The following is a 23,936-nucleotide window of genomic DNA, read 5'->3' on the forward strand; positions in this document are numbered from 1 at the left end:
ATTGGATGTGAAGTAATTCCAAAATTGCATCGAAAGCCTTTCAGAGTGTTGCTATGACAATCAGACTTCTTTTAAAAAACTGCTTCAGACCCAACTATCTATCATCCATTGTCCATTCAGTGAAATTTCATCTTATGAATTAAATTTGGTCTTTCAGAAGGTTGAGGGGGAATCGTTATGCATTCACATTTTTAACTGATTTTCCCCCACATACCCATTCTTCTTGAACTTCTACTAGACAGTCCAGCTGTCCTTATCAGAGCCTCAGAATGTTGGGTGTCAAAAGCTCTGCCTAAGACTGTGAAAATTAGTGGAGGAGGCCCAAACAATAACCTATTGTTTGGGGAAATAAGAATTTTGAGCTACTGATGGCCCTTTCTGACCACTTACTGCAAAAGCAAGAGCTTTCACAAAGATTCTCGGGGGAATCGGATAAGGGAGAAAGCCTTATCAAAATCTCTAATCTTAGGGTTATTTAGCAAACTTGAGAAGTTTGGAGAGTACATTCAAAACTGTCATTGCTTTGATATGATTTTGGTTCCAAGTTGGTCTTGAAATTTCTGTACATGGTAACAGAATATTTTTATGTTTATCAAATGGGGGTTTGTCTTAAAGATAGCTTACATACATCAGGCTACTGAAAGTTTTATAGAGCATTGCTGGTGTTAGAGGGTGTGAAGAATCAGCTTTTCCAGCTGCACATAGTGCAGCGGTTATGAATACTTACTTCTTTGAAAACCGTAGGGCCCTAGATATCATTTTGTTTAAGGCTCTATGTTTATAACTTCAGGATTTGAAATTGTAAGAGATGTGAGGACTTGCACCAGTGCACACTGCAAAGCCAAGATTAGAACCAGGTTCCCTGATTCTTGCTCCTTTGCCCCTCGCGCACACCTACAATTGCTGCCTGGTCTTGCTTCCTTGGATTGTGGCACAAGAAGCATTCCACGTCAGCTGCAGCATTTCCTTAATTGCTTTAGTAAACTGCTCAGTTTGTCTCTTGTGAACAATGAATGGTATGTCTCAGTTCTCAGTAAGTGATACACAGAAAGACTTAATAAATATTGGGGTTTTTTCCAGTGGAGGGGACTGAACCTAGGGTTTAGAGATTGCTATCAAGTGGTCCACCACCAAATTATGCCCTCAGTTTTCTTCTTTTGTTTGTTTTGTTTTTGTTTTAAAATGGCATTGCATATTGAACCCAGGGCTTTTGCACTGCGCTATGTCCTCAGTCTTTTTTTATTGTTTATTTTGAGATAGGATCTTGATAAACTGTAAAATTGCCCAGATTGCTATCCACTTTGTAATCCTCATGCCTCAGGCTCCCAGAGTTCTGGAATTACAGTTTAAGTGAATAAATTTTGTGTGTGCTTGTTTTTCACAGCCTTAGTAAAGGTGTAATAAAGATTGCCTGAATTATCTATTACTTCAAGGATATACATTGTATATAACATATGTACATACATATTCCTTTAAATTTATGTACTACAGAGTGACTCTTTCAATCTGGGAAACTCAACTGCTGGCTGGGTTGAGTCTTGAGCACCATCCTGAGCCCCAGGAGACTTTAAGATCATCGCTCCCAGTAGTCAAGGACCCATTCAGCTTCCAGCTACACTAGACTAGCCTTGGGAGGTTTTGTGGCCTGACTAGATTACACCCAGCGACCTTCTTCAATCAGGGGGGATGAGAGCACATGAAGTGAGTTCCAGGGCATTGGTCCTTGCCTGGGTAGAGCTTTAGACCATCACCACAGTGTTTAGGTGCCCACCCAGCTTCCTGGAACACTGGAGGTGGCATGGGAGGGCCTGAGCACCTGACTGGACTACTCTCAGCAATCTCCATTCAGTCCCAGGACCCCAAGGCATAGGAGATGGTTCCCAACACAACCAGGGGAAGCCTTGGAACAAAACTTGAAACATGGAAATATAGGAAAATGATAAAACGAAAGACCAAAATGCAATCTCAAACCTCCAGCCCATCCCAAGAAAGCCTAGGAGTCATGTACATAGAAGAAAATATATGCCATACACCTGAAATAATAGCAACTGAAATAAAGAAGCAACTCCAAGAAGCTTTAAAGTAATTCAAACTAGAAACAATCTCCCAGGTAAAAGAAGAAATGATAAAAGCAGTGAAAGAGATGCTAAACACAAGTAAAGAAGACACAGTTAAAAAATTAGAAGAACAAAACAAAACAAAAAATAGAATCCCTGCATGAACAATATAAGAAACAAACAGAATACATGAAGCAGATTCAAAGAGATACAGAGGAAATAAAAAATTCCATTGAAAGTTGTCAAAACCACCTCAGCAAAAGTGAAGATAGAATTTCAGACCTCGAAGACAAGTTTGCACATAGTGAACAAGAAAGGAAAGATCTTTTAAAAATAACAAGGAATCAGGAGATTCAACATCTGCAAGATGATATAAAGGAAAACAACATAAGATTGATAGTGGTAAATGAAAATGAAGGGGACAACACAAATGATATCAAGAGGCTATTTACAGAAGTAATAGCTGAAAATTTCCCAAACAGGAGAATGGAAACTGACCTTAGGATTAGTCAATCATATAGAACTCCAAATAGCCATAACCAAAATAAAACTACACCCAGACATGTAATAATCACCATCCCAGAAATCCAACATGAGAATAGAATATTAAAAGCTGTCAGAGAGAAAAGATAGATCACCTATAAAGGAAAACCTATCAGAATCACAGCACACTTCTCAGCACAAACAATGAAATCAAGAAGAGCATGGAGTAAAGTATTTCAGATCCTAAAGGAAAATGATTTTCAACATAGACTGATGTACCCTGCAAAACTGTCCTTCAACATGGATAGAGAAATAAGATACTTCCATGACAAAGAACAGCTGAAGAACTTTATGATCACCAAGCCAACCCTGCAAAGAACACTGAATGACAGTCTAGATACACATAGGAAAAAAACCACTAAGCAATGAGACTATTAAACAGAATGGAAAGATAAAGGTGCAACAGCAGAAACGTAACGTGTCAACAATAAACCAATATATAACAGTTATAACCATTAAAGTAAATGGTTTCAATTCACCAATTAAAAGAAACAGAATGGATCAAGAAACAACATCCAACCATGTGCTGTCTACAAGTAACCCATCTAACCCAAAAGGAAACTTATAGACTGAAAGTCAAAGAATGGAAAACAATACTTCATGCAACAGGAACTGAAAAAAAAGCGGGGGTAGCTATTCTGTTTGCAGACAATGTGAACTTCAAACCAAGAATGACCTAGGAGATAAAGAAGGTCACTACATACTGGTTCGGGGAAACTTCAAGAGGAAGAGATAACTATCTTAAATATATACACCAAATTCCAGAGTACCCAGTTATACAAAGCAAGTATTAATAAAAAAGAAAAATCAAATTAGCAATAACACAATTATAACAGGAGACCTTAACACACCATTGACACTAAGGGACAGATCAACCAGACAGAAAATTAACAAAGAAATAATAGAACTGAATCATACCGGTGAACAAATGGACTTAATAGACATATACAGGGTATTCCATCCAGCATCATTAGAATATACATTCTTCTCATCAGCACATGGAACATTCTCTAAAATAGACCATATATTAGCCCACAGAACATATTTAAATAAATGCAAAAGAATTGAAATTATCCCATGCTTGTTATCAGATCATAGTGCCATAAAATTAGAAATTCAGGATAAAAGAAACTGCAAAACCCCACAAACACATGCAAATTGAGTAATGCACTCTTCAGTAATCAGTGGTTCACAGGAGAGATTAAAGAAGAACTTAAACAATACCTACAAGCAAACAAAAATTCAAATACAACTTACCGGAATCTGTGGGATGCAATGAAAGCAGTCCTCAGAGGAAAATTTATTGCACTGAGTTCCCACACCAGGAAAACAGAATGAATACAAATAAACAATGTAACAAATAAAATTGATAAGCCCCTAGCCAACCTTATTTAAAAAAGGAAACAAAAAGCTCAATTTCATGCAATAAGGAATGGAAAGGGTGAAATCACTACAGACTCTGTGGAAATACAGAAGATCATCAATGTCTATTTAAAAAATCTCTACTCTCAAACGTTCGATAACAAAAAAGAAATGGAACGATTCCTAGAAACATATGAACTATCAAAGCTGGGTCAAGAAGATGTAAAACTGCTGAATAACCCAATTTCTATTAATGAAATTGAAAAAAAAATTTTTTTTGGTACGGGGGATTGAACTCACAACTGTGAGCTTACAAGGCAGACGCTTATGCCACTGAGCTAAATTCCCAGCCTGAAATTGAAAATGTAATGAAGTCCTTAGCTACAAAGAAGAGCCCAGGCCCAAATGTATTCACTGTGGAATTCTAAAAGAAATACAAAGAAGACTTAATGCCGACACTCCTCAAACTCTTCAGTGAAATCAAAAGGGAAGCAATTCTTCCTAAGCCATTCCTCAGAGCAAATATTACTCTAGTACCAAAACCTGAGAAAGAACCAGCTAAAAAAGAGAACTACAGGCCAATTTCCCTAGTGAACACAGATGCAAAAATCCTCAATAAAATATTGGCAAACAGGATGCAGCAAATCATCAAGGAGATTATACACCATGTCCAAGTGGGATTCATCCCAGGCATGAAAGGATGGTTCAACATACATAAATCAATAAATGTAATCCACCACATCAATAAAGCCAAAAGTAAGAATCACACAAACATTTCTATAGATGAAGAAAAAGCTTTTGATAAGGTCCAACACTCATTTATGATAAGAACCTTACAGAAAATTGAAATAGATGATCTTTACCTCAATATAATAAAGGCCATCTACAACAAACCAACAGGCAGCATCATATTAAATGGCCAAAAACTGAAGGCCTTTACCTTAAAATCAGGCACAAGATAAGGATGTCCCTTATCACTGCTCTTATTCAATATAGTACTGGAAATACTAGCCAGAACAATTAGACAAGAGAGAGAAATAAAAGGGATAAAGATAGGAAAAGAGGAAGTTAAATTATCATTATTTGCAGATGACGTGATACTCTACATAGAAGACCCTCAAACTCCATTGAAACCTCCTAGAAATAAATAAATTCAGCAATGTAACTGGATACAAAATCAATACTCAAAAATCAATAGCATTCCTATACACTAACAACAAAATCACCAAGAGAAATAAGAGAAGCCACACCCTTCATACTAGCATCCAAAAAAGTGAAATACTTAGGAATTAATCTCATGAAAGAAGTAAAAGATATATACAGGGAAATTTATAATATCCTGAAAAAAGAAATCGAAGAGGATTTCAGAAAATGGAAAGACATCCCTTTTTCATGGATAGGAAAAATAAATATTGTAAAAATGGCCATTCTCCCAAAACTCTTATACAGTTTCAATGCAATCCCAATGAAAATACCATCAACATACCTCATAGATCTAGAGAAATCACTCCTAAAATTCATCTGAAACCAGAAAAGACCTAGAATAGCAAAGGCAATACTAAGCAGCAAAGGCAAGGCAGGAGGCATCACAATCCCTAACTTGAAGTTATATTACAAAGCTACTGTAATAAAATCAACATGGTACTGGAATAAAAACAGATCTGAAGATCAATGGAATAGATTAGAAGATACAACCATAACTACAAACACAGTCAACCACCTTATCTTTGATAAAGGGGCCAAACATGTTCACTGGAAGAACAACAGTCTCTTTAATAAATGGTGCTGGAAAAACTGGCTCTCCACATGCCAAAAACTAAAACTAGACCCATGCCTATCACCATATACTAAACTAAAATCTAAATGGATCAAGATCTGAATATTAAAACAGAAACACTAAATCTGTTGGAAGACAAATTAGGTAAAAATCTTGAAGATATAGGAGTAGGTAGAGAATTCATGAACAGGAATCAAACCACATGGGAAATACTTCCCAGAATCAATAACTGGGATCACATCATATTAAAAAGTTTCTGCACGTGAAAAACAATCTGCAGCATAGTAAAAAGGAAACCCCTAAACTAGGAAAAATCTTAGTGAACTGTCCCTCAGACAAAGGACTTCTGTCTAAAACATATAAAGAATTTAAAAAAAAAGGTCAGCCACCCGAAATTCAAAGACCCAACCCAAAAATGGGCATCTGAGATGAATACACAGTTCTCAGATGAAGAAATACAAGTGGCAAATAAATACATGAAAAAATGTTCATCATCATTACTCATTAGAGAAATGCAAATTAAAACCACACTGAGATTCCATCTCACTCCAGAAAGAATGGCCAGGATCAAGATAACTACCAACAAAAAATTCTGGAGAGGCTGCGGGGGAAAAAGGAACTCTCCTGCACTGTTCGTGGGAATGCAGACTGGTGCAACCACTGTGGAGATCAGTCTGGAGACTCCTTAAAAAGCTGGGATTGGAAGTCCCATTTGTCCCAGCTATTCCACTTCTAGCCATATTCTCAGAAGAATTGAAAACATCATACCACAGTGATATATGTGCACCCATGTTTGTAACAGCAAATTTTTTTTTTTATTTTATTTAAGGAGAAAAAAGAAAAAAAACATAAAAAGGGTACAAGTTATACAGAATTTCAGAAAAAATAAACAGCAGGAAATCACTAGTTAATTATATATTGTCATCTTAGAAATAGTTGTTGAAGTTACAAAATAAAACATATAGAGGGGACTTTTAAACAGTGAGACTGCAAACAGTTTTCTTCAATGATCCAGCAAAACTCAGTAATATGGTTATCTATCTTATACACTTAAATACATATGCAGTTATATCTTTTAGAGAACTTTCTTTTTCTTTCTTTTGTACACTGACAATTACACATTTTAAGTTTTATTGCTCCCACAGTTCTTATTACTTTTTCTTTTTTTTGAAGAGAGTAAAACCAAATGTGACATACCAGGACAGAGTCATTCAAATCAAAAGGATGGACATAATACATAATGTAAAAACAAAATACAAGGTGATCAACAATGGTTACCATAATGCCTCTTATCTTAAAAAGAATTGCCTATATCATCAGTTATAATAAAATTGAACAAAACAGTAAAGAATAAGGCCAATAAAACCAGAACATTGGAGACATTAGAGGACTTCAAAAGAAGATAATAGTCAACCAGAATGGGCATCACAATGAATGTTATTGTCTTCATAGTTGTTGCCTGTACTTTCAAACTTGGTACTATCAAGCATAGCAGAATAGAGGAAAATCAGTCAAAACAAGATGGTGAGAGCAATACAGAGTTTCAAATCAAGTTAATAGGAAATCAAAGTGGGTTACTATAATATATCCTGCTATTTTTTATTTATTTTTCCCTTAATTAAAAGGATAAAAATGAAAAAGTAGATAATAAAAAGGAGATTGAGATTTAAAAAAAGAGGGCATAACAACAAAACAGCGCAGGTCAAAACATAGCCATTTAAGCAAAATAGTGTTTCACCACAAGATAATCTCGACATAATAGTAGTTACCATAGTGTCTCTTCCCTTAAAATCTTTGGGTATAACTTCGTATACTGTAGTATCAAACATATCAAGACAATGTAAAATTGTTCAAGAGAATGATAGTATTACAGGGTATTTAGAATCAACTAACAGAAAATAAACAATGGTTTCTGTATAATCTCCTTGTCTATAAAAGTTTTTATTATCACATATAATAAAATCCACTAAGATATAACACGTTAAAACCGATGGAGACAGAAGAACAAAAGCTTGATGGGACTTCAAAACAAGAGGATATTAAATCAGCACTACCTATTATGATGTCTTGTTTTCTCCAAAATGGCTGTTCCTACCATCCAACCTTCTCTGCCTCATTTCTGTTGAGCTCTTTTTCTGTCATTAGTTGTCAATTTGTCTTCTTCATTTCGCTTTCTGCTCCATTCATTGTGGCCTCTCTGCCACTGTTTCTGTAATCTTGGTATTTTTCATTTTTAGAATGTCCTGCAGTATTCTCTGTAGAGTTGAATTGGTGGTTGCAAATTCCCCTAGTTCCTCTTTATCCTGGAAGCACCTTGTTTTTCCATCAATTTCTAGGGACAGTTGTGCAGGATATATCAATCTTGGCTGGAGGTTATTATCTTTCAAAGCTTGAATTATTTCCCCCCACGCTCTTCATGATTTGATGGTTTGTGCCGAGAAGTCTACTGTAATTCTGATGGGTGTTCCCTTGTAAGTGATCTGTTTCTTGTCTTTGATGGATTTTAATATTCTGTTCTTATATTGGATTTCTGGAATTTTGATTATTATATGCCTGGGTGTAGCTCTGTTTGGGTTGTAGGTGGCTGGGGTCCTGTATGCCTCATACATCTGAGTATCTTTACCTTTTGCTAAATTAGGAAAATTCTCCTGGATTATTTCTGTGAATAGCTTTTGTAGTGCATTTGTTTGAGTCTCTACTTCTTCTTTTATGTTCTTAATTCTTAGGTCATAGATCCTCTTATCATCTTCTAGTCTTTGTATTATTGCTGTTTGTTTTCTTGTTATTTTTAAGAAGTTTTTCATTTCATGCTTCCACCTTACAAATCTATCCTCCAGTTCTGATAATCTATCCTTAGTTTCTTTCAAGCTGTTATGCCAGCTTTCAATAGTTTTTAGTTTCCTGGTAATCTCTTTGGACCTACTTCACATATTCTATGTTTTCTCTATTTTCTCTATCAAACAATTCTCCCCTTTTTTTCTGTTCTTCCATTCCACCATCTGTTTTTTCTTGGGCAGTGCTTAGCATTTCTCTAACTATTCTACTTATTTCTTGCTTTATTTCATTAAATACTTCATTTTTGAACTCGTCTATGAGGCTCCAGAGATACCGCTTTATGTCTATAGGTGCTGTGTCTGATATTGCATGTTTTCTGCCTTCATTCTCTTTTGTATTTACCTTTCCTGGATCAGTTTTCTCAGGACTGTTTCTTGTTGCTCCCTTTTCCCATACTTTTTGTTCCTTCCATACAAGCGTATGTAGGAGGCCCAGTTTTGTTTTTTTTTTTCCCTCTTTGTCTGTTACAGTTTGTTTGAATCCGCCGGCCAGGTGTTCCCACCCACTGCAGTGTACTAGGGAGACACAGACCTGGGCAGCCTCTGCTGGGTCCACCCCTCCAGGTCAACCTACTGAATGCTTCACTGCGAGGGTGTACCACCAGGCGCAGGGACCTGATTTGGGCTAGCCTACTGGGTCTTAGTCCACGGTGTCACCATGCCAAGCTCTCCCCACCAATCCCGTTTGAGAGGGGAATATGCGACTAAAGTCACTGCAGGGCCCTGTTCTGGCTAGTCTGCCTTGTCCCAGAATGTCCTCTGTTGGAACCTCCTAGTCTATGAAAGGGTCCCCATTTCTCTCACTCACTGCAGGTCGATGCAGGGCTCCCTGCCAGTCCCACTCTCAATGCCGTTTGGTTCACCAATTCCAGCTCTCTAGCAGCACAATTTGTAATAGCCAGATCTTGCAAACAACCTAGGTGTCCATCAACTGAGGAATGGATAAAAAAGTTGTGACATTTTTATATAATGGAGTACTACTCAGCTATAGGAATGATCACATTGAGATATTTACAATAAATGGACGCAACTTGAGACCATACTGATAAGCAAAATAAATCAAACTCACATGTATAAATACTGTATAGTCTCCCTAGTGTAAGAAATGGTAAGAGTACATAAAAGTTTATGGTAATCATAATTCCCCATTGCATTTCTTTGAAGCCTTTTAATGTTTGCATTCATTAGTTGGAATGGTGTTATCCTGGTTTGTTTGATTTTATTATCTGTGATGGTATGAACAGCTATTTTGAGAAAAGAAGACATTGTGATAGCCGGTGCTGATTTAAGATCATCTTACTCTGAAGTCCTACTATGCTTTTGTTTTTCTGTTTTCAATGGTTCTATCATATTATATCTTTTTGGATTTTACTATGTGTGATAGTATAAACAAATTTTCTATGGAAAATGAGATAGTATAGTAGCCATTGTTTATTCTCTGTTATTTGGTTCTGAATTACCTGTAATGTTTTCAATCTTTTGAACGGTTTTATACTGTTTTGTTATGTTTGAAGCTATCGTATATGAAGTTATGCTCAACCTTTTCAAAGAAAGGACATTATGGTGGTTACTGTTAATTATGGGTTGTCTTGTTGTAAAATGCCATGTTGCTTTTATTGTTCTGATCTGATTTGCTTTGTTATGTTCTCTTTTGTCTTAATCTCTTTAAAATTAAAAATTTTAAAAAACAAATTCATGTACTGGAGTGATACTCTTCATGCTGGGTGTAAACTAGAACCAAGTTGAAAAATGTTTTAAGTACCAATACCAAATCTCTAGGGATTTGGTTTTGATTAACTGAAAGTGAGTCTTAGGCATGAACTTTTTAAAAAGACAAAGCTTCACAACTTGAGTCTAAAATGTACCTAGGCATTAGAGTGTCTGCCTTAGGAAATGTTCCTCACCTGTTTCCCTGAGAAACTATACTCTAAGGTTAGCTAACATTTGAAAGATTTTAATAAGCTTCTCTCACTCCATGGGAGGCAACCCCCAAGCACTTCATTTCTGATTAGTACTAGAGGATTGTTAATTACCATTAAAAATGGTACAAAATATTTCTGATTGAAAATTAATTAAGGTGTGCAGTTTGGCTAGCAAAGATGATAAGAATCCTGCTGTGTTGCAACTAAATATTTATTTAGAACTACTATGGGTCAGGCAGTTTCTATATCTTTAAGAGTCTTAAACCTATTGTGAGTGGTGGGAGCCTCAGCTCTTATGTTATTCACGCACAAAGTAAGCTGAAATCAGTTGCTGGACTGTAGTTTCATTTGCTTCAAGAAAACTATTTATACTGGATAGCAGGCTCAGCTTTGTTGCGTTTACAGAACAACTTATGTGCCTGTGCCTGTTGGCTCCCATGAATTAATATGCATGCAGAAGACATACTGAGACATTCCGTACTAAAGTAGGCACCTGCTGTACAGTCGGGAGCTGTACAGTCTTTAGTGTCTGAAGGCCTCCAACACTGCAAAAAAGAACTTTCAAGTGTGGGGCCCAGTTGGCCAATGGCAGTTTGAACTTCCAATCTAGAGCCTGGGGTAGAAGCATTTTAACCTTGATTTTGTTCTTTGAGAGGAGATGAAGGCGGATTCCTTAATTCTACCTCAGCGTCCCCTCACTTTTCTATATTTCAAATACATAATTTCATTTCTAATTGGCAAGTCAGGGAAAACAACCTTAAACTTTGTTTGGTTCACTTTTATGATCCCCTTTGGTGTTTTCAAACACGTAACTGAGCCATGTTTGGCATAAGGATACGTGGATTCCAGGAGTCTCTGAGCCAAGGAAGGCGAGCAGTTGCTGGGATTGGAAAAGCTGTTAAGGGAGATGGCAAAATAAGCTGTTATAAGTGCAGCAGTGAAACAAGGCATTCTCCAAACCGGAATTTTGGCTGCAGTGCTTGGGGCTCTTCCTTTTAGCGATGAGTTGAGTGTTTTAAGGACAAGGACTGCTGCTACCAATAAAAGTTTATGTGCTCCAAGTGCTTTCAGTTGTAGCAAATACATGTGACCACTGGGAAAATCAGGCTACACTGTTCATTAAGAGAGAAAGTTTAAATAAGAAATCCTATGTCCATATCTGAAAAGCACCTAGGTCTTTAAATTAGTTAATAGATTTGTTTGTAGTGATGGATGACAGCTGCAAGACAAATTATCGAGAAGATGAAAATCAGGTAGTACATCAACCTCAAGAAGACCTCACCGAAGCAGCATTCTCTGTGTATTGTATTAGCCTTCAACAATAATGTATTCCTTACTATTACAGTGAGAGAAGAAGTCTGAGTACAGGTACAATGTCTAATAGTTCTAGTTTTGCACAGAAAGAGAGTATTTCCTGTGCAGCTGAGTTATGGCACATAAAATCAAGTGGATCCAGATGCCATTTTCAATTCCTGGTGTCAACAGTAGGTGCTGGAATCCTGTACTTTCTCCAGCTATAAGGAGGGTTATAATTCCGATTATTTGCTATTCCACTCATAAAAATATATAAATTCTGAGAGAAGGAAAAGCCTTGTCATGCAACCCTAGCAAAGCACAAAGATCATTCTGGTGATAAGACGGATGATACTGCATTACTAAATGGCTGGAGGTTCAACAGGAGGCTTTGCTGTTTTAATTTCCAAAGCTGAAACTACGATACATGTAAATACAGAAATTTCAGAATTTATCCACTAGGTAAACTTTTATGGGAAGGAAACTTCTCAAAATAATGAAAAAGAACTCTCCTCTAGATGATGGTTCAATTTTATGAACTGATGAATAAGAATTATTTTTAAAATATAATTTGTCTTTTATGTTGTAGTGCTAAATGTATCTAGAATCTGTTTTTAAAAACCTCCTCTCTCATATTTCATGACAAACTTGATTACCATGAGAAAAGGTTGGTCTGGAGGTGATTTTGCCTATTCAAACTCACTCCTTTCTTTAAGTCACCCCATTCCATTACTTCTCCTTCGGATGTTAATAATCTCTGAAAAGACTTTGTTCAAGTCTTACTGGAGCCTCTTGCGTAGAAGCAACTAGATCTGAGGGGTAATTGACTGGAGAAAGGATAGGGCTTAGCCTTCTTACCCGTTTTTCATCCTTTCAGGTGTTTTGAGCACTTGAGACAGTTTCAGAGTTTTGTTTGGGCTTTGAGTGAGTGTGTGTAGGAGGTGCCCTAGGAAACCTGATCTGGGCTTGAGGATTTTCTGTTTCTGATGGATGGAATCAATACTCAACCTAGCATTCATCATCTAGCTCTGTATTGCAAGCAGGTTACCTAAATCACGGTGTCTCAGTATCCCTTCTATAACATGAGATCTGTGGTCTTACTAAACTATAAGGGCATGAACAACTCTGGGATCTCATATTTAACATCATTAAACAATCCATGGCCCTTTCTCAAATCAATTTCCTCACATTCTCCTCGATTTGAGTTAGAACTAGAACAAAAGAGCATAAGAAATGAATTGTAGGGAAATCTTACACGACTACTTCTTACTTCAAGAGACCAGGATAAATAATGTTAGCTGTATCCATCTCTAAGAAAAGACTAGATGTCTTTCAATTATGCACCACCCTTTCAAGATAGAACACTGAGAAGCCAGAAGATGTGATATAGAAGTTACTGGAGGAGTCCCTTTTTGTCAGTGTTTGGGTTTTACGTGTCAGTGTCTCCTTCTGAAAGTTCCAGTAAGACCATCCATTGGCTGATTGCTGTAAGGGAAAATGAGAATGGCAATCCTGCTTGTTGAGTTGTGTATCTGGAAAGCAATAGACACAGAAAGGTAAAAAACATCTTAATTAACACTCTCTCCTTCAGTGCTCTTCTCTCACCTTTGTCTCTTTTCTTTTACTGAAAAAGATAAGATTTTAAATGACTTTGAAGATAGTAACCTCAGTTTCCCCTTGAACTGTAAGAAGACCTAAATATTTTTCATGATTTAACAGCTCAGAGGTAAAAAAATTAGAAACAGGTCTTTTATACTACTCTCTCCAAAGTGAAGTTCATTATCTACCTGGTCGTGTCTCAAATCTTGTATCAGAATCACCTTAGTGCTTTTAAAAAGACAGATCTCTATGTCTAAACATAAATCAACACAAAATTCCCTGGGGTTTGACTTGGAGATCATTAGAGATCTCTGTGTGTGATAACCCAGGATCTCACAAGTGGTAAACAAATTCTATATCACTGAGCTATATTCCCATCCCTGACTCTGCATTTTAATAAGCTTCATAGCATTTGAGACCTATACCTCAATGACCTAATCAAGGTCGTGCTATTGCTAATAACTGGCCTCATATAATATATCTCTGTGTTACTCTGACCTATTTTAAAGAAAAAATGCTGCAGTTAGCACGCTGTATTAGAACACAGTATGTGCTAATTATGACCAGTGACAACATAAAATAAAAGCGCATTGCTGAATACTTTCAGTTTCTTACAATGATGGTAAGGTGGCATGTCATGGGGCCATTTTAGCCCTAGACATCACTCCAGAGAATTCCAAACAGATATAGACAAGTGCCATCAGGACCCAGATCCTTTCAGCTCAGGTTGTTTACTCACGGGAATAGGATGTCCTAAAGCAACACTTCCCCCAAGTGAAGTGCTGATAAGTCTGGTTATCAGAAAGATATTACTGGAAGTGTGACATGTTGGGTATTCACATTTTCTTGATAGGTCAGTCATATGAAGGCTGACAAAGAAGGAAAAAGATCAGTGATGTGGTGTAATCTCAACAGACAGCTGTCCCCTGGCTTCTCGATAAATAGGATGACTCACATTGCTGAGCGGTGTGATCACTACCAAAGGAATGGCCCTCTCACATTTCTTCCTGATTCACATATTCAGTGGAGCGAGCTTGCCATCCCCTCCCTCTTGGGCTTCCCAGACATTGAGTCTGGAATGAAAATTCACCTGCCTCTGAGTTGGCCACTGGTGGGGGGAGGGTGTTACTTGGCTTCCCAGGTTGGAAGATTATCTCACCCAGCGTAAACTATATAAGCTGGCCGGGGTGGAGAAGCACAGCAGGGCAGAATCCAGGGCTTCACTCCACAGGAGGAAAACACAGACTCACAGCCGCCAGCATCATGGTGCTGAAAGTGGAGGACCTGGTATGTAAGATTATTTTTTCTGCAGTGAAAGCTGGTTCATGTTGGTTTTCCACTTGTAAGTTGAAATGCAATTTTCTTTCAAGCAAAATGTCATGTATGGAAAAAGTTAGTTTATGTGATAAAAATAGTGAAATTGGGGAAACACGGAGCTGCCAGTAATGGTTTCTGTGCCTATTTCCTATTTATTATCTTTTCTTTGACTTTGTTACAGTATTGTAGAATCAAATATAGTTACCAAAATGCCTTAGCATGGATGATGTTTCAGTGCAAGAATACATGACTGGAAATTTTACAACTCAAGATTAACAGTGGTCAAAATCACTTAAAATGAAAGAATTTTAAATAAGTAGAGGGAGGTTTATAAAGTTCCTGTGAGAAATATGATTATGTGGATTAAAAGTGGATTTAAGTGTATCAATCTGATCTAACCCTTGGTTCACCTAGGGAATAGGTCAGACACCTGAAGATAATCCTGGGGTGTCTGTACCTACAGGCTGCAGCTTGAGATCTGAAAGCACACTACAGTATTTGGAGGTGGCTGCCACTAGAAAGGGGAGATCAGGGACATCCTATCGCATCTTGTGTAGAGAAAGATTCCCAGACAGGTACCTCTGCTTCTGACCCCGCATCTTCCCTTGTAGGTCACAGGGAAGAAGGACAGTAGTGGGGAGGCGAGGGAATTCCTTCCTGAGGATTTCAGAGATGGGGAGTATGAGGCTGCGGTTACTTTGGAGAAGCAGGAGGATCTGAAGACTCTTCCAAAGCACCACATGAGCCTGGCAGAGCAACAGTGGGAAAATGAGAAACAGCGAGAGGCGGAGGTAAGAACTTTCTGTGGAATCTACCAAGGGGAGGCTGAGGTTAGGTTGGGGGATGGACGTGGCAGGGAAGAGAAAACAAAAAAAATAAACTATTTTAAAAATGTTTCTTTACCGAATTCTATCCCATAACACAGCAGAGGCAGGGTATCTAGAAGAGGTTTGGAGGAGTGATTCTTAGGCAAGACCGTGACCTCTGGACTTTCAATAATGGTTCAATGTGCTATGACCAAGTTTTGATTGAAAGATAAATTTGAAAAGACAATTAAGTGTAATGAACTTCCAATGCCATACACTGTCTGCTAATTCCAACCAAAACACCTCTTCCTTAATAACGTAGTTTTCACTCCATGGATCATTGTTAAACTATGTCTGTTATTGGCACTGACATAATATGTGTTGGGGAATGAATTTTCATTACTAACACAGGTAAAATGTGCACTACTTAGTTGTGGTCCTGGGACAATCTGTTTCAGAGACCCTAATTAGTGGACAACCTGAAAGAGAATGGCGTTGATATTTCATAGCTCAATACATATTATTAGATTCCTTTCAGTTAAAAGTTTAATCTTTGAGCATGATAAAGAATTCTACAGAAATCTGAGACTTGCTTATGACATTAATTTCAAAATCATAATTTAAAAACTAGATGTCCCTCTAGTTAGCAAGGACTGTTTCTATAAGCAAAGGAAGTAAGAATCAGGCACTTAGATGAAAATTAGATCTCCAAATACTTGAATATAAAATCACTAGATTGAAATCAAAGGTTTATTTGAATATATTTTTCCTTTTTTGCTCAAACTTCTCACATACTTATCTTAGTTCTTGCAGATTTTGCTCACATACCACCATAGTACATCAGTAGAATTCACTATATTTTTGAAACTTGAATTTTTTTAGCTCAAAAAGAAAAAACTAGAACAAAGATCAAAGCTTGAAAATTTAGAAGATCTTGAAATAATCATTCAACTGAAGAAAAGGAAAAAATACAGAAAAGCTAAAATTCCAGTTGTGAAGGAACCGGAACCACAAATCATCGTAAGGATTGTTTGACTTTGCGGCATCACATGTCAAGTATTGTGCTACAGGGGAGCAATTATCAGTGGAGGGTTGGATAGAATGTTGGAAAGCTCATAGTAATTTTTGCACTATTTTGGGGACTTTAGACAGAACCTGTGGATGTGCCTCAGTTTCTGAAGGCTGCTCTGGAGAATAAATTACCGGTAGTCGAAAAATTCTTGTCAGACAAGAACAATCCAGATGTCTGTGATGAGGTAAGCCTTACAAAAAATACTAAAAAATCCAGCTCATTAATTCTGTTTCCTATGCTGCACTGCTGCCTGTGATTATGGTGCCGAAGTCTTTGTACCTTAAACTACTTTCTTAGCTATTGCCACATATGCCAGAATCGTAACAAGAGAGGGCAGTGGTCCTCCTAAAACCTCCAATTTGTGTGCTAATGCAATAGATTTACACAGGTTTTTTTGTACATATATAATTTTGGATGATTTTTCCTTTGTCTGTAACTTCTTAGATTCTTGAGATAGAATTTTAAGAAGGCAAGGCTGAAAAGCTACTTTTGGAAAAACATAATATTAACATCATCTTTGGATCCAAACACATCAGTAGTACTCAGGGAATCTAAAGAGTAGAGTTCAATTTCTAGTTTTATTACTACTTGACTATTTTATTTTAAATAGTTCATTTATATTCTTCCAGCCTCAGTGTCCTTTTCTGAAAATGCAAGTCTTGGGGTAAAATAATGTTCCAAGTTATTTCCTTTCTTATTAGAATGAGCCTCTTAGCTCATTCCTGTGAAGCCAATTAGCTAAACGTCATTAATCTTTTTGTATACTTGACCCCATTCAGTGAAATAGGGGTTCACATCAAAAATGAGTCTCCCATTCTATTAAAAATGAATTAGATATTTTTTGAGAGCAAACTAGCAACACTTCTAGATGAAAGAACACTGGATGTGTATGGCAAATGTTTCAAGAACAAGAATGGTGGAAAATATAAGAAAGAGAAACGTCAGCATTTGCATAGCGTTAAGTTGTAAGTCCATATCCCCCTGTGTAGACCTTCAGTCACCTACAAATGGTTGAGAGAGGAAGCTCAAATCACAGTTGAAAGATAACTGTTCTAATTTTGCAATTCCAACTAACTTTGACATTGCTAGTTCATAAAGAAACACTTGAGTTTTTATTAAGTAGATCATAAGACTACTCAGTCTCATGCTTTTTAAAGGATTACACACATTTACATATGCATTGTTATCTTTTCAAAAATATCTGACAGTACAAACGGACAGCCCTTCATAGAGCATGCTTGGAAGGACACTTGGCAATCGTGGAGAAGTTAATAGAAGCTGGAGCCCAGATCGAATTCCGTGATATGGTAAATATATTTCTTTGCTAGGAGATGGGCCAACACAAATACTGTACAGAACTCTAGAAATCCTACAATGAAAAAATGGGCTGATTGGATTGAAATTGATCTGAGAGAACTAGGCAAAACCTCATTTCTCCATACAAAGAAAAGTTGAGAGGCAGGGCTGGGTCATGTGGAAAGTATTTCTCGTGCATACTGAAAAGGAGAAAGTTCCAGAAGAAACAGAAGCAGAAAGTTATGGAACAGAATTCAATAACCTCATCAAAGAGTTAGGTCATTCAGTGGTCAGTAGAATTATTCAGAAGTAATACAGTAAACACTTGCTTTCAACACCTCTGCTTTCCACTACACACAGCAGCCTGCTTTTTGCCCTTGGCTGCCAACAAGGTCATATGTTTTTTAGTGGCACACTTTATATGTTAGATGCCAATTGCTATCAATGAGATTTGGAGCTAGGCTGCAGGCTAAATGAATTGCATCTAAGGAAAATAGCTGCTATTCAGATCTTAATAATTCAACCACTGTTGATTTCTACAAAGACCAGTATACAGCATATTTTATAAACTGAAGATTGAGCTGGGAGAGTGCTTCACTTATCTAAATGGAGCTCAATTTAATTTTATGGTGACATGGGAAAGGAATAGCAAAAAAAACCCAATCAAAACCAAAAGACAAAACTCAAAAGGATTTGGCCCAAACTGAACCTCAAACACACTGAGAAAAGAAAAGATACAAATAATAATAAAGGTTTCAGGGAGAGGAACCAAAAATCATGAGTGTAGGACTTGGAAGGCCAGAGCAGCGAGACACACTGAATAGAGGAGTCAGTCCCGTACAACTCAGTGCAAGGCACAGCAACTGCAGTGATGACAATGAAGGATCAAGGCTGCTCTAGCATAACTGACCTCAGAGAGCAGCATGAAGAAACAGGCAGAGAGCAGCAGGGACTGGGGATCCGGTGTTAGACCCAGATTCAGAGGATCGGAAGGGGGCTGCTTTTATTCTACCAGAACTGTTCAATGCACATGCTTAGAAATTTTGAATCTATGTGAAAAAAGTGGTTAAAAGTGAGTTTGTTTATTTATTTTGCCACTTATTATATGCTCTTGGGAAAAATATGCATAGTGACACCATTTCATAGTTTGCTGGAAGGGTCAAGATATTTAGAAGTTATAGAACTATGTTGGTATGAGGAAATTCTCAATAAATAGAGAATAAATAAATTTTATTCTTTTAAAAACTTGTTATACTTTTTGAGAGCCTCCTAATGACATACACATATGCAGGAAAGTACACACATGAGTGGGCACACACATGTTCACTGTTTGCTAAAACATGTGACAAGACCCTTCAACTGCAACAGTGAGAACTGGCCATCTGATGAGGACTGCCCAGTGCTATCTTGCATGCCCTAGCAAACCTGCATTCTGCTGGACCTTAGAAACCATGTAGGAATCCCTTGAGTAGGCTTTCTATTACAGTTCTGTGTCCCTTTATCTTTTCATGTAGCTTGAATCCACAGCCATGCATTGGGCATGCCGCGGAGGAAGCCTGGATGTCTTAAAACTGCTGCTGAACAAGGGTGCAAAAATCAGTGCCCGAGATAAGGTATCTCCCCTCCCAGCACCCACCTTGCCTCTGCCTTCTTCCTCTCCACTTACTGACCCTGCCTTTCCACTGAGATCTCTGGAAGCTCATTTCATGTGGGCCCCATAATTCTGTCTCCCCTAACTCCTGCCTTGGGGACTGGGATAGATTCTGTGTTGACACCTAGGCAAACCACCATGTCTTAACTTTCCAGCTTCTCAGCACTGGGCTTCACGTGGCTGTGAGGACCGGCCACTATGAGTGTGCAGAGCACCTCATCGCCTGCGAGGCAGATCTCAATGCCAAAGACAGAGTGAGTAGCGCACAGGATTTGTAATCACTCCAGCAAGCCTGGATGGCCTCTTGAGACTACTGCCTGCCTGCCCACCTCCACTAACCTGTTTACTCTGCCTCTCTAGGAAGGAGATACCCCACTGCATGATGCCGTAAGACTGAACCGTTATAAGATGGTCAGACTTCTGATTATGTATGGCGCTGACCTCAACATCAAGAACTGTGTAAGTGCTTGAACAAGGGACACCACTTGTGGGCATTTTAATTTCCAGATATTTCTTAAATACTTAAAATCAAATATACAATATATTTAAAATTAATATTACATTAGTAATATTTTGAAGGATCTACCAATGGTTTAAATGGCCCTGCCCATAATATGTGGCAAGGACTTTGCAAGGATTCAGGTCAGATATTCAGAAATATAGGAAGCCATCACTACTGCTATGACTTCTGTACCTAACATGGCACATAATAATGCTTTTTTAAAAATTTTACATAATAACACTTTTAAAATTTGGTCTTGGAAATAAAAGATATCAAAGTTGCTCACCTTCACAAACACCTATGATGAGAAGTTTAATTTGTCTTGTTCATTTCTGGCTGCCCTGGGTTTGGGGCAGTTAGGAACTGATACACCCACTATTCCTCGAATTGGTGCAAATTCCACAGTGGATCATGTACCAAATGAACTAAAAATAGTTGATATTCAAGCTGAGTAATTCAAAATAGTCCATTTCTCCTTTATAACTACATTATATGCTACCACTTTCTTCCAGGGTAGCTATGATTTTGCCTGTATTTTTCAGATAGTTTCTTCCCATCCTCCATTTGGGTTTATCTGTAAATGTCTCAAAATAATTTCCTATAATAAGGTTCTGAAATTTTATGTGTAAGTACAGAAAGTAATTTAATTTCATCTGTAAGTAGGCAATGTAAGTGACTTTTCCTCATAGACCCAGTTCCTCAAATATTTCATCTAATAATCTTTGAAGATATCATCAAGAGGAATAGGTATAATTTATGGAAAAATAATTTTTAAAATTTTGTAGAATCTCTTTATAAAATAGAAAAATGTCATCTTCTGAATGCAAATAAATTCCTTCCCTTATTTGTGTCATCGTGAGACTGAGAAAGATATATTTTATCATAAAAGGGAAAAGAAAAAAAGAAATCTGGTTTGGTGACAAGAACAGTGGTAAATGGACTTGTTTGGGATGGAGAGTATTAACAGTCATCTGCCCTTATGCTGAATACTGTGATTGATGTTGATTAATAATTTAAGCTAGCAGAGAAAGCGTAGATTCAGAGAAATCACCAAAGATGAAGAAAAGAATGAAGACCAGCAGACATAAATAGCACACAGATATGGAGAGAGTGTGTAAGTAGTCAGAAAATCAGGAGGTAAATTTCAATAGAGAAGAACGCAAGGGATTTGTGGAAGATTAGTTCAAAATAAGCAAACAGGACTCACACTTGTGAATTATCAGTTAGCCCTCAGTAGAAGGGACTGGGAGCTATTAATGTCACTGACTTGAGAGATGGATGTTCCCTCTCCACAAAGCTAGTGGATATTATCTTAAAGTGGATTTGAAACAACATATATTTTATCATTGTCCAAAGCTCAGTAATCACATCTACTAAGGCGCATTCTTCAAGAAAGTCCCTATAGAAGTGAAGTTCCAAAATGGAGGTTTTAGCACCACCAATTTTAATGTCCACAGGGGCTGGGGAAATCACCTCTAAATGACTTAAGCAAGTGGCTACTGGGGTCTCTGCACTGGACCCCAAGGGTGGTTTTGCCTTGCTGAGCCAATTGTTGCTCTGTGGATTCATAAGTACTGGGTTTCCAATCTGGATATATGTATATCCAGATTGAAATATATATATAAAAGAAAGGAAAAATATTTTTCTTAAATTGTATTTCATTTAATTTAGGTGCAAACGACAGAAATGAACTGTTTGAATGTTACAACTGCCAGTTTGCATACCTGGACTTTTAATAAATATAACTGAAAAAACTTAAAATTTCTAATATTTAAAGACAAGAGTTGAGAAGTGACATGGTTTTAATATTTACAAATATCTTGAGATATATGCATAAAGGAAATAAAATTTTGCCTCAAAAATTATTTCTGCCACTCCATAAACTCCAAAGAAAGTAAATTTCTTGGAACTGCCAGTATAAATCCTGAGAAGTGGAGAATTCGCTCTCAGGAGCAGTCATGGCAGCATGGTAACGCTTGGGCAATTAAGCCAAGATATTCACTTATCCCCACTTCTTATCAGTTCAAGAACTATTTTCCAAATTGATAGGGTCAAAAGAGATATTGCAATTTCCCAAAGCCCATTCTGGAGGATACTGTAAGTATCTACATGTATAGCTTGACTTTCAAAATGATGTGAGGGCTCTTACCATTTGGTGTCTAGGAACCAGGAATTTTACCAGCACTGGAGTAGATCTGCAATGGACTCATCTAAACTACCAGAATCATTTTTGTGAGAAACAGTGAAGGGCTTGTTTGAATATAAACTGCAAATCACTCCTAGTGGAAACCATACAACACCTTGGTATCATACACTTCATTAGCATACGCACTGACTGAATGTGGCGACAGGTGCCTCCCACCCGCAACTCAAATTTTCTCCTCCCTTCTCTAGGCTGGGAAGACCCCGATGGACCTGGTGCTGCACTGGCAGAATGGAACCAAAGCAGTATTCGACAGCCTCAAGGAGAACTCTTACAAAACCTCGCGCATGGCTACCTTCTAGCAGACACTTTTATCTGTAGCTGCTCACTGGCACTTCAAAGGGACGGCCTTTGAGAAGAGTGAGCAGCCATCAAGCCCAGCGCCTGATATCAACCTATTATGAGGAAGCACCTAATGAAGCTTTAGGAAAGCACAGGGTTATAGGTGTTTGTTTCCTTCAGTGAAACTCACTCTATTTTATTTATTCCTGTTAATTTATTTATTTATATGACATTGATATTCAGACTTTCATGAGCATCCATTTGGTGAACAAAATTTAATTTATCTCCACATTCAGTGCCTTCTTGTAGATAATTCTACCATGTTGAGGAGCAGTGCTAAGTGCCTACTTATGTGTCCTCACTCACAAAAGAGAGTTGACGGCATTTTGAAAGGACAAGGGTGGTTACTGCAGGCATGTTTTCTCCAGAACATCTAGTCTAGTGTTGGCATTTGAACGAGCAATGGAAGACTTGTAGTAACAGGAAAGAAACAAAAGACTGAAAGCCATTCTATGGAAAGGGCAGTAAAGTCAGCATTTCATTGCTGGACCTGTTTTGTTTTTTTTCTTTGACCAATTTGCACAAGGTACCAGGATGAAAGATGGCAGAAGTGTATGGCAGGTCAGTGAAAAGAGCTACCATTAGAGCCACATGGAACTGATTTAATCAACAAAGGTGAAAGGAAATACAAACTGTAAATGTGCAGATGTATATTGTGTTGTATTTATATTTTATATTCATAATAAAAGCAAAGAAACTCTACGGCTCTAAGTCCTTTTGTAATAACGGTGGGAAAGTCCCATGTGGTAAAGGCCATTTAGAAAGACTTTCTCTTTTCAAGTTTCTTAGATTAAAAATATCCTGTATAATAGCACTCTCAGCAGTTAATGTGTATAAAGATCACCTAGGGAATAGAAAAATAAAGATCACTTAAGGATTTTGTTAAAATGCACATTCAGATTCAGCCATTATCAGATGAGACCTGGGAGTCTGTATTTCTAGCAAGCTCCAGGGATACAAAGGTCTTGCAACAGCACTGAGCTGCAAGACTGAGGGCCCCTAATACACCACATAGACTCTCAAGTCCTTAGGGCTCTAATGGTGTGGAGAAAGAGACCCCTGGTGGGCAGAAAGATTCCTACAAGTTAAAACTGCTCCTCAAGAAGTTAACCCAAGGTATTCAGACTAATCCAGTGGACAAAAGCTGGTAGGAGTAAAGTCTCCCCATAAAAATACACTGGTTCAGTGGCTTTTGACCTCCACTGGGAGCTGTTTTGTTGCCAGGTGTTAGGGAAGATGCTAAGACATTTGACAAGAAATATACACATTGTCTGTGCCCAGTCCTGGAACAAATCGATTTTAAAAAAATAATTAGAAACAAACGTACAGTGTCAATCTGTGATAAATACAATGAAAGGGA

The 23,936-nt window shown here is 37.6% G+C and overlaps 1 protein-coding gene across 1 annotated transcript; it reads left to right on the forward strand.

Moving 5' to 3' along the window:
* The first annotated feature begins 14,372 nt into the window (after positions 1 to 14,372).
* Positions 14,373 to 23,278, forward strand: Ankrd1 (ankyrin repeat domain 1). The gene is made up of 9 exons (XM_003462359.4): positions 14,373 to 14,674; positions 15,316 to 15,495; positions 16,393 to 16,530; positions 16,659 to 16,766; positions 17,791 to 17,889; positions 19,393 to 19,491; positions 19,685 to 19,783; positions 19,890 to 19,988; positions 22,426 to 23,278. Exons 1-9 carry the CDS (start codon positions 14,651 to 14,653, stop codon positions 22,534 to 22,536), a joined length of 957 nt encoding a protein of 318 aa, XP_003462407.1. The 5' UTR covers positions 14,373 to 14,650; the 3' UTR covers positions 22,537 to 23,278.
* The last annotated feature ends 658 nt before the right edge of the window (positions 23,279 to 23,936 follow it).

The sequence above is a fragment of the Cavia porcellus genome, unplaced genomic scaffold, assembly GCF_034190915.1.
Source record: "Cavia porcellus strain 051 isolate PalLab524CR breed Dunkin Hartley unplaced genomic scaffold, mCavPor4.1 scaffold_28, whole genome shotgun sequence".
NCBI lineage: Eukaryota > Metazoa > Chordata > Mammalia > Rodentia > Caviidae > Cavia > Cavia porcellus.

Bases quoted from the DNA above. Each gene is read 5' to 3' on its own strand.
- Ankrd1 (XM_003462359.4), top strand. From the start codon at position 14,651: ATGGTGCTGAAAGTGGAGGACCTG. The intron at 19,784-19,889 runs GTGAGTAGCGCA...CTGCCTCTCTAG, and splicing joins ATCTCAATGCCAAAGACAGA to GAAGGAGATACCCCACTGCA. The intron at 19,989-22,425 runs GTAAGTGCTTGA...TCCCTTCTCTAG, and splicing joins ACCTCAACATCAAGAACTGT to GCTGGGAAGACCCCGATGGA.